Source organism: Arachis stenosperma, chromosome 4 (assembly GCF_014773155.1).
Source record: "Arachis stenosperma cultivar V10309 chromosome 4, arast.V10309.gnm1.PFL2, whole genome shotgun sequence".
Taxonomy (NCBI): domain Eukaryota; kingdom Viridiplantae; phylum Streptophyta; class Magnoliopsida; order Fabales; family Fabaceae; genus Arachis; species Arachis stenosperma.
In genome coordinates this window covers 141,565,280-141,576,852 of record NC_080380.1, presented here as the reverse complement: position 1 = coordinate 141,576,852, position 11,573 = coordinate 141,565,280, and the positions used below count along the sequence as shown (strand labels likewise).

The following is an 11,573-nucleotide window of genomic DNA, read 5'->3' as shown; positions in this document are numbered from 1 at the left end:
GTGTTACTTGACATATAAGTTTCGAACAAAATTTTAACAGTTTTAACTAGTTCATTCCCTTTTGGGTAGGTAGCTAGTTAGGCAGTTAGGTGATATCTATTTATAATAGTGATAAACATTGTAATAATATGATTCAATAGTTTAAGCTGAATTAGCTAAGCTTATTCACAGTATATATATATATATATATATATATATATATATATATATATATATATATATATATATATGACACAATGTAGTAATATAAATGTCATCTAATTTTGCCATTATGGTGAATCAAGTTTCTATTCTTCTTTTTCTTTATTCTTTGCTACATTTACTATCGTGCATCTTCTCTTGCTATTCTCATTGCACCTTTAATATGGTGCGGTAAATGTGAATAAAAAAATGGGACACGATTGAGAAAAAAAAATTTTATTTCTGTATTTTTAACTACAATAAAAAAAAGTTTGAGTCTTACACATCAACAAGATTTGAGTTATCAATAACAGAATAACACGGTAAAATTTTAAAGGGTAAAGTATATTTTTTGTCTTTGAAATTTTAAAAATACTTCTAAGTTTTATTTTGTTTTAATTTTATCCCAAAAGTTTTTAATTTGCATCAAATATATCCCTGATGGCTAATTTTTAAAAAAATTTAAGACCGATTCAACAATTTCATAAGAACAACCCTTCAACACAAGTAAATCAAACATAATTTTCATGCATTATTGTTAGATTGGTCTTAAATTTTTTGAAAATTTAACTGTCGAGGATATATTTGATGCAAATTAAAAATTTTTGGGACAAAATTAAAACAAAATAAAATTTAGGAATATTTTTAAAATTTTTATCAAACTTCAGGACAAAAAAGATATTTTATCCAATTTTAAATTTATCATCATCAATCTTAAATATACACAGGATAACAAAAATCTTGAGTTAATTTGCATCAATTCAAGCACAATTGATATGAAGCTTATATATCAAGCAATATTTTTTTTAATAAAATCTAGTAATTACTCCTAAGCGTAATTTAGAACAAGGGGATAATGAAAGTTAACATAAGATCAAATCAAATGAGATATATAAAATAATAACTAAGTTCTAGAATCTTAATTTCCACATCATTAACATTATTTTCTTTGGAGTATAGGTTAATTATTATTAATAACTAGGCCGGCCTATTCTTATTATTAGCCTTAGGCTAACCTTTTTATCGATGATTAATTTTTTTTTTAATCACCGATAAAAAGGTTAGCCTAAAAAAAATGACTTGAGTGATATAGGTAAAAATCAGACGTATAGGATAATTTTTTTAATCATCGATGATTAATTCAAATTCACAGAAGGAAAATGACTTGAGTGATATAGATAAAAATCAGACGTATAGTGTTTTTTTCGTGAATTTAAAGATGATCTGATTGTGTTTCCACAACTAGAAAATGGATTAATACAGACAAATTTATAGACGGATTTAGTCTTTATTACATACAGATTTTTGGTTACCGACGAAATTACTGACAGATTTTGTCCCTCTGTAAAAGTCCTGTCGGAAATTATTTACCGACGGATTTTTTTCCGTCGGAAAATTACAGACGAATTTTTACCAGTTACCGACAGATTTTTCCCCTGTAAATTCTCCCTCCATTTCCCTAAGACGAAGAACTTTCCGACGGATTTTCCGTCTGTAATTACAGACGGATTTTCAGACGGATTTTTCGTCTGTAATTAGAGACGGATTTTCCGACAAATTTTCTGTCTATAATTACAGAGGGATTTTCAGACGGATTTTCCGCCTGTAATTACAGACGGATTTTTCGACAGATTTTCCGTCTGTAATTTGAACTTTGAAAAATCATCTCACGCTCTAATTACAGACAGAAAATCCGTCTGTAAATCCATCAGTAAGGTAAAATAGATTTTTTTATTTTTCTAATTACAAAATAAACTTGTTTTCATACAAAATAAATATAAATTTAATACAAATTTTTATCTAATTTTTATTCGAATATTTATAATATTTCAAAAAATAAACAAATTCATCGTATTATCAAACTAAAAGAAAAGTACTATAAACAAGCAACTCAATATAATTCAAAACATAAACAAAATGTGTTGATCATCAACTATAATTCTTAGTATACATCAACTCTATATTATTTATTTTTCTGCCACTCACACAGACCCAGTCATCCATTTTCGACACTTCTATGCCTTCTAAGAATAGTGAATATTTTTGACACCTGCATAAGGAACAAAGGAGATGAATTTAGAAGGAGAATGTGATTCGAAGCAGTTCCACCAACAAGAATATGCATTTGGCAGCAAAGAGATAGTTGCATTCCGAATAAAGAAAATCGATAATGAGAATTAATTGAACATTTAAACTACCTGTTCACTTAAGATTCCAGAGAGACCAATAATTGCTCCAGGCTTTGCAAAAAAGATAATTTGATCAGCAAGATTTAACAGAGGATTTAGCAGTTAGTATTTAACAGCTAGAACAAGGACTAACTCAATTTCATGAAGAGCATCATTGCCTCATTGACTCGATTTTTAGTTCATAAAAGATGAACCTGTCTGATTTTCAGCTACTCTGCCTTCGAGTGAAAGGCATATCAAGACATTTTTCTCATGAAAAACTTTGCCAAATATCATAGAACAGAGAATTCCAGTATTAACCTGCTTACTTTTGTTTACTTTGATTTTTCTATTCAAGAAAAATAAAAAGAGAAGTATAGGCAAAAAAGGGTTTGCAACTTTTGTTTACTTTGATTTTTCTATTCAAGAAAAATAAAAATACAACACAATCCACTATTTTATGAGCAAATCCAAGCACGGGACTTTGACTAGATTCTCAATTAGATCCACCTAATCAATGCCCTTATTTTCCTTCTGAAATTCAGATAACCAAATTACTCAATAAAGAAAGATGGTGTAGCCATATGCAGATAGGATTAGTACAATGAGTCAAAACAATCAAGAGAGTAAGTAATGAATTGAGAGTACTATATAGGTCAAATTTTCAATAAAGATTGACAACAGTTAGAATGATCATTACGTTTGACTGTCCACAATGATATAAGTAAATGGTGAAGTCCCTTCCTCGGATACCTGCAGATAAAAGAGAAGTAGATAACACAATAAGATAAATTACACATGCATAATAAAGAGTAATTTACCGACCAACAACTAGAAACAAATCAGATAACTGCAAGACTAGAAACTGAAGATCACAGAAACAAAAAGCTTCATGGAGATTGCAAACAGTTAGTTTATCACTATAAAAGATGTATCAACACCATCAGCCTGTAATTCATCTATTATGGCCCTGCCATGAGTGTCATCTGCAACCTAATAATAATCGGGTGTCAAACAGGTTCATAACTATTACATAAAAAATAGGTTATCAAATTAATATCAACATTTATACAAGACTAATAGGATACGAAGAATCATAGAATATGCGTTAGATTTAACAAAAAAGGGGTAAGAACCTTGGATATAAGCCTTGGCTTGAGTCCCAAGCGAGCAGCACAGGTTAGAGCATTTGCTGCATTGCCACCTCCTTCAACCTAAACAAACAATGCAAACAATTAATACCAAAGAATGTTGCGTTCTTTAACCCTGAAAATAAATAAATAATTAAAATTTCCTATCTTAAACCGCGAATATGGATGAACCTTGAAAGAAGTGCTTTTGATTTTTTCATCAGGTTTGGGATAAGCAGCAACAGTGGCCAACAAATCAATTGACACTGATCCACACCCTAACTGCACATAAACAGAGAGGGAGAAATGAGAATTAGAAAGGGAACATGTTTTGAGCTTCAAAAAATGAAAATGGAAGGAAGGTAAAATAGAGATAAGCAGCACAAGGATGAGGTTTTCATTTTCAGGAATGGAATCAGAGGACATGGTAACGGTAATTGTAACGGACACTGAACTCAAATCTCTGCAACAGCCAAGAGAGCCTCGTTGACTGTAACATGAAAACCCATACTGAAGGAGCTCGCACTGCTGGAACATAGTGAAGGAGCTCGCACTGCTGAATCCAGTAAGTGAGCTAACAGTTGACATTTGGCATAAGTGCTAATTCCTTAAGTAACTCAGCAATAACCATAACATTTGGCACCAAAAATGTACACTTAATGAGAATTACTAGAAAGATGAACTTGTAGAAGATTCATAAAAGGGTACACAAATATCAGAATATTTTTCAATTAGCTTCCATCATTTTCTTTTTGCTTTCTTTTTTCCTCTTAATGCCTAATGTTTTACAAATGAAATAACACATTGAACCAGATTAATGATGTAGCAAGCAACTGCCAAGTTACCTTTTCAACAAGGAGGATGTGAAAGAAGAAAAGTTGTGCAACAGGTAAGGTAGCAATCATAGTCAGAATGGTGCAAACAGACTGAAAACAAAAGAAATGAAATATATTCCGATTTTTGAACATGTAATAAAGTAATATGTTATAGCAGTATAGTAGCCATGTACTAAGATAAGAGAAAGACAAGGCAGAATGCTTACCACCACAATGACAAAGGGAACAATAGAGAAACTACTTCCTAACTTGGAGGAGATGTCAGCAGAAAACTGCTTTCTCTCAACAAAACCATAGATAAGCACAAATATCCCAGTCAATCATTGAAGAATAAGCTGCAATCTCAAGCCCAAAGATTTAAAAAATCATGTATAGACCTTTTAGTAGTTAATCTGAATGAATAGAATCTACTGCAGCAGAAGAAAAATCTACAACAAGCAACATAAAAAAAGAGTTAATTTATATATCTCAATCCATAAAGCATGTATATTCAAACAACGAAAAATGAAAAGCTGAATAAACAGAGTTAAATAAGGAAAAGAAATGATCTGAATAATGAATGAAGCAGCAAGTAGAATACCGAGCTATATGGTGAAAGAGTGAGATAGCAAAGGAGTTGGAAGAGTAAATAGAATACCGAGCTATATGCTAAATAATCAGAATTTAGCAATCTTAGTACCTTGTCTGGATGAGGAAGGAGGCAAGACCAACATAAAATGAAACCTCTGACCTATCAACATAAGCAAACATGAAACAACAAAGAAACCTATGTTTAAGAAAGGCCCAACAAGTCTAAAACCATGAAAGAGAATCAGATAAGATATAGTTTGGTCAGTAGCTGACCGAATTGCAGGGTTGAGCTCAGAAGAAGAAGAAGAAGAACAAGGAAGCACGGCTCCCACACCCAACATCTAAAACAACACGTGAGAGGTGAAATCTTAAAGCAAATATTACACAATGTATATTACCAAAGAAGAATTTGATCTTTGAGTTTTTGAAGCTTTAGCAAGTTGCGATCTTGCTTGTGCAGTTGCTGCATGAGACTGCTCAATGTTGGACCCAATATCATCTAAAAAAATATAAATTCTTGGCATCAGATCAGATGAGAAGTTCTGGACAAATAAAAAACTTGGGATTAAGACAGAGATGTACTCAATTAGAATAGAGGTGAAAGTTACCAATCATAGCTCCCTGTTCATGCACAAGCACAGCAAGATCTTTAAAAATTTCATTTACGTCACCAATTTGCTGCTAAATTTCTTGAATGTCTTGCTCTCTTTCTTCAATGATAGCCTCATTGAAGGCAATCTCATTATCTAAAAACAAGACCTCCTGCCTGCAGCAAGATAATGCAATATCTCAATTCAGTTCTCTTAGAAGGAATAGAAGAATTGATAGTGAATTAAGCAAAAGTAATCATGCTCACAAAATCTAATGTTTTAAGATGTAAACAGATAAGACACAATAATTATGCAAAGCAGTAAGTCAGAATAATTACAAGGCCTTGTCCAATTCATGAAACAACAATTTTCTAAATAACAAGGTATCCAATAAAAGCTATGATTAACATAAAAAAAATTCTAAATAAATAAGAGGAAAATATTACTACACTTGAAGCATTACACAAACATAAAACAAGGCAAATGAAACAAAATGGAGATAATTATTTACGCACCTAGGTTCTTGTCAAGGGTCTTGGTGAACTGGTTCAAAGCTGGTGGAACCTTCAACCTCTGCTTCAGGATCCTCTTCTTCCTCTGGATTTGTACGGGTTCGTAACCTTCTCCTGAAGAAATGCATGAGAATCAAAACAATGAATAATAAAAAAAAAGAATGAAAACCTAGATTCATAATCGTGACAGGGAAGGGACAGGGCTAGGGCTAGGGATAATGAAATCATAATATATAGAATCACAATGGAAGGGGTTAGGGATATGGACGAGAAGGAGGCGGAGGCCTACCTAAACTAACGGCGACGAAAAGAGATGATGACAAACCTCCGGCGAGGAGAGAAGAAGCAGTGACGAGAGCGGCGCGGAAGGAGCTCGTAAGACCAGAGCACGGCGGAGAGAGCTCGTACGACGATGGCAACGAAGGGAACAAACGCGATGAGGGCGACGGAGAGAGTTCATGCTACGCGAGCCGCGGCGGCGGCGACAGCGGAGGATGTCACATCTTCAACGGAGAGAGAAGGCAGGGAGTAATCCAAAGAAAACGTGAAAAAGTGATGGAGGCTGTCACATCTTCAACGGATCTTCTACGGTGGCGGTGGAGGCTGTGTCTGTGTAGGGGCTGCGGTGGCTGCACCGCTGAGGGGCTGCGAGGCTGTGGGGGTTGCGGGGAGCTGCGAGGGCTGATGCGGGGGCTGCGTGGCTGCAGTGGCGGCAGAGATTGCGGTGGCTGTGGGCGGCGGGGTGCAGGGCGAAGTGAATGGCAAGTGAATGGAGTGAACGGCGAGTGATCAATGGTGTGAATGGCGAGTAATCAATGGTGTGAATTTGGTAAACTAGGGTTTTCAATGTTTCCGATAGATTTCATTTAAATTACAAACGGATTTTTCGTCTGTAATAATTTAATAAAACGCGCATCTTGTCTTCTTAATTACAGACGGAAAATCCGTCTGTAACCATTTCACGGAAAAAAAAATAATTTTTCTGACGGAATTATAGACAGATTCTCTTTTCCGTCTGTAATTTATGCTAATATATATATTTTTTTGTTTTCCGACAAAAAAATTTTTCTGAAATTCCGTCTGTATTTCAGTGGGATAAAATCCGTCAGAAGTATCCGTCTGTAATAACTAATTTTCTAGTAGTGTCCTTTTTTTTTTCATTTAAGTTAATCGTTTCGATCACCGGATTTTATTATTAAGAATCGGATTAATCCTAAAGAAGATATATATTAGAGATCTCCCACCAAAACTTTTTATAATGCTTATTTTAAAATAAAAAGACTTTTAGAATGTTACTTTACATTTAAAAAAAAAAAAAAGTTTATTGATAGCTAGATACAAGCTTACATTTAAATAAACAAAACAACACGACTGAATTTTTATTCTTTCTCTCTAATGACAAACAACACCACTGAATTTTTTATTTAATTTAATGCACTATCACAGGTCACTACCATGCATTATTGTCTGTCTCCATCAAATCTTCTCTCAGGCTTTTCACTAGTTCTTCCATTGTCATGCTGAATTTGCCACCATTATCCATCTGCATCATACCTAATACTTTTAGAATTTGGAATTTATGTATTAATTAATTTTGCATTTAAGCTTTTGATGAGGAAAACACCATTTGTAGTAATGAAAGAGAATCCTGAAAAAGGGTACAAATTTAAATATAAAATTCTCCGAATAAACCAATCATCATAATATAACAGAGACAAAAGAAAATTGAATTAAAATAATGAAAGAGATAGAAACAAGTGGAATTGGGGGACAATAATTATGCTAGTTATAGACAATAAATAGTGTTGGTAACTTGGTATTGTAAATATTTAAGTCTATATATATTTTTATGTTTAGATAAATTTTGAAAATAGTCAAATATTTTAAAAATAAAAATCTATTTTCAACCTTTTTATTCTACAACATAAAAAAAAATTCAAAATGTAAACAATTTATTAAAGAAAAAACATATGATACCACTAATCACTTCTCCAAAATAAAATATAGATAATATTATAAAAAATATTTTAGGTATTCTAATAATAGCAGTATTCTACTTATTTTAGTATTTAATTCCAATTATATAAATATATATAAATTTTACGATTGAAACCAACGATTAAAATAATTAGAATATCGGTATTTTTGGAATGTTTAAATTTTTTTCAATATTATGTACTCAATTATAGTAACATAAATAAGATAGAAAATTGTGCTATTTAATTTCATACCTCAGCAACAATGGTAATTATTACGAGAGTAGAAGTCCCAAATGGTATCACACTGTTACTTGCTATAGAGAGATGAAGCTTGTCAAGAAAGGCATGTATTTTGAGCATTATTATATTGTTTTTTTGCTTCTCACATTGGATTCTAATGAGAACTTCTTTTTCCATGACTTTTGCTTCAATCTCAAGTGATGATTCATTGAAAACACCACCACCATTGTTGTTATCTGATGTTATTTCACAGCTGATTGTGCTTTTATCTGTTGATAATGAGTCTTGAGATCTTCCTATGAATATTGCTGAATCTACTCTTCTATCTTTGATTTGGTTCTCCAACTCTTTCACTCGATCTTGAAGAACTTTTATGTAACTTAGAGATTCCCGAATTATATGAGCCTTGTCCATCTAATCATAACCAAACTTTATTAATTATCAAATTTTTTATTAGAGTTTATGTATTTTGTATCCTAAAAATTCATGTTAAGTTTATAAACTAACAATTTTTTATTAAAAATATAAAAAAAATTTAATTTTTTAATATATTTATTTTGTATTTATTAAATAAAAATATTCAAATTTTTTTACTAATAATAAATCTATCATATACCTTAAACGCTTTTTATTATTATCATAGTGTGTGATGGGGGAAGATATTCTAAATAAGAATATCATCAAACTTTTGTCTTGTATTTATATTTGGTCCTTGAGTTTTATAATCCTCAACCACATTAGTCCTATTATCAAATATCAAATTAAATTTTATCTCATAATTTGGTACTCGCCATTACAAAAAGAATTTAATAATAATATGACTACAGATAAAAACACATTATCACTGTTATCATTATTATAAAAATATATATTTTTTTGTAATTTTTAAGATGATCGAACACTTTAAATAACAAATTTAAAATGTATAACAAAAAAAATGCTATATAATACTCTGAGTTAGAGAAAGAATGAGTATAATTATATATTATATATTATATATTATTGTCCTATATAATTATACTCCATGTATATCAAAATTAGCTGTTAATTATCAAGTATTAGCTATTTTGACATCTTATAAAATTCTTTTATTATATTATTATAAATAAAATTTGATTATTAGTCTATTGTAGATTTGAATATTCTACAACATTATTAAATTTGATTATTCTAGTAATAATTATTTAATTAAAAGAATATGTAAATTAATATATAAAAATATACATAAATACTTATTGTAACTGATTTTTTGTGCATATGTAATTTTTTGATTGCCCTAACAAAAATATAATATACGGAAAATAATAATCTTAATAAATTGACATGTCTTGAAAATAATAAGTTTGTAATTAATTAATTAAAAGAAAAAAATGAAATAATAATGAAGAACACTAACCTTCTTCAAGCCAGGTATAGTGGCTGAAAGTTGGATGATGCTTCTTGTTAGGTCTTGCCTCCTTTTCCTCTCAGCTATGATGTGATCTACTGTCTTTCCTTTGCGCTTTTTTGTTGTTCCACCTTCATCATTTTTATTCATACTTGCTTCAAATAATTCAAACCCATCATCACCTCTACTTCTTCCTTTAAATGAATTAGGCTCAAATGATAATAGATAGGTAGAAGAACTAGAATTGGAGCTTTTACTTTTTTGCACTCTTGTGTCTTCAAATGATACACTACTATTATTGTTATTGGGGCTTGTGTCACAATTATTAGGATCATTATTATTATAACTATTATTGTTATTATTATTGGGGGAAGAATAATAATGATGTTCGCTACTTTCTGGTGATGAGAAATCTGGTCGGCCATTAAAGATTTTCATTAGGAACTCTTGCTCTTCATTCATTGAGTAGTTGTTCATGATGATCGTATCATCATTTTCTTCTTCTTCTTCTTCCATTCCCTGGATAAAAAATATATATATACAAATTAAAGGACATACAATAATTTGTTCATTAAGATAACTGATGATGTATGCTAGCTAATGATGATAATTAAAGGTATATGATGATATAAGATATGATCATATGAGAGTGATAAAATACCAGATGTCGAGAAATCCAACTCTTGAATAAATTCTCCATTCTGCAGTTGTTGATGAAATTAATGTGCCCAATGAAACTTATATAGAGAAATCTAATTTCCATTGGAGGTTTGAGAAATAATAAAAATATTTAGTTAAATTGTATCGCATATTTCAAGAGTATAATAATAGAATTTTTTTATTTGTTTGTCGTATTTAATTAGAAATAATAAAAAAAGGGAAGAAACTACCAAAATCATGCTAACAATAAATAAGCTTTTGAAAAATTAAAAAATACGATAAAAAGAATTAGATATTAGATATATATTTTAAATAATAATCGTAGAGATCAAATTTTGATGTAAATTTTTGTAATTATTGTTAAAAAAATAAAAAAATTTATTTTTAAAATTTGATTATATTTTATCAAATGAATTTTAAAAAATAAAATAAAATTTAAAGATCAAATTTTGTTCTGTTTTTCTTTTTGCATATTTTAAATATTTATTTAAATATTACCATAAAAATTTAGTTCAATTAGATAAGCTGTTTACGAAATATAAAAGCTTTTTGGTTAAAAAAATATGATATTTATTGATTCTTTTTATCTTATTTTCAAATTATTTAAGGGCGATATTGATAATATCTTTTAAAAACTTTTTTATCAGCGACTAAATTTTTTGGATACCCAATTAACAGTTAAAATATTTTTTAAATGTTTTTAATAACATATTTATTTAGTGTTCTTAATTAAAATGTGCATTTAAGACCCGTGTTAGTAAGATCCATAATAAAAAAATCATCCAATAATTAATTATTAAAAAAATTTTGTATACGTAGAAGTTAATTATTAGCTGATTTTTATTAACTTCCCATATTTATCCTTTTTGGCTAATACTAATTAAAAGCGAATAAAATTAAAATCACTCGTGACAATAATGAAAATTTTAATTTGAATAAAAAGCAAGAAAATTGAGATGTTTAAATAACATACCTTAAGAATAATAGACAAGATATACCTCCTTTTGTTTTTATATTAAAACTCTAAAAGCAAATACGAACTGATTTCCAGAAAGTATTATAGTAGTGAAAAGCAGAAGAAACATTGAGATGTTTAAATAACGTGTTTTAGAAATAACAAAATAAGATAAGATATGGTCAATGCCCAGTGATAAGATTTTTCCAGGTGAATAAGATTGTTGGCTGAAGCACTATTCTACTTTCAACAAAATAATCACTAAAATTTGTTTAGCATTTGTTTTGAGGGTCGGAAACGAAACTGAGATACTAATAAAATTTAATATTATATTTATTGGTTCAGAGATTCATATTAATATTTTAA

General features: G+C 30.0%; 2 protein-coding genes across 25 annotated transcripts; both read right to left on the bottom strand.

The window, feature by feature from the left end:
• Positions 1 to 1,958: 1,958 nt before the first annotated feature.
• LOC130976132 (uncharacterized) lies at positions 1,959 to 6,810 on the bottom strand. 24 transcript variants are annotated; one of them, XR_009084609.1, is made up of 12 exons: positions 6,276 to 6,810; positions 5,990 to 6,100; positions 5,493 to 5,650; positions 5,158 to 5,383; positions 4,994 to 5,044; positions 4,692 to 4,742; positions 4,521 to 4,586; positions 4,324 to 4,404; positions 3,671 to 4,031; positions 3,485 to 3,562; positions 2,379 to 3,101; positions 1,959 to 2,230 (listed from the first exon to the last, which is right to left on the bottom strand). XR_009084609.1 is itself a non-coding variant. In XM_057900899.1 (5 exons), exons 1-4 carry the CDS (start codon positions 4,013 to 4,015, stop codon positions 2,387 to 2,389), a joined length of 510 nt encoding a protein of 169 aa, XP_057756882.1. In that variant the 5' UTR covers positions 4,016 to 4,031; the 3' UTR covers positions 1,959 to 2,230; positions 2,379 to 2,386. The 24 variants fall into 24 exon arrangements, 1 of the variants encoding a protein (XP_057756882.1); XR_009084614.1 differs by having other exon boundaries at positions 3,671 to 3,760; XR_009084616.1 differs by lacking the exon at positions 4,324 to 4,404 and having other exon boundaries at positions 3,671 to 3,760; positions 3,934 to 4,031.
• Positions 6,811 to 7,290: 480 nt separating this feature from the next.
• Positions 7,291 to 10,306, bottom strand: LOC130976602 (transcription factor NAI1-like). Its single transcript, XM_057901509.1, has 4 exons — positions 10,254 to 10,306; positions 9,602 to 10,111; positions 8,218 to 8,619; positions 7,291 to 7,529 (listed from the first exon to the last, which is right to left on the bottom strand). Exons 1-4 carry the CDS (start codon positions 10,290 to 10,292, stop codon positions 7,437 to 7,439), a joined length of 1,044 nt encoding a protein of 347 aa, XP_057757492.1. The 5' UTR covers positions 10,293 to 10,306; the 3' UTR covers positions 7,291 to 7,436.
• Between the last annotated feature and the right edge of the window lie 1,267 nt (positions 10,307 to 11,573).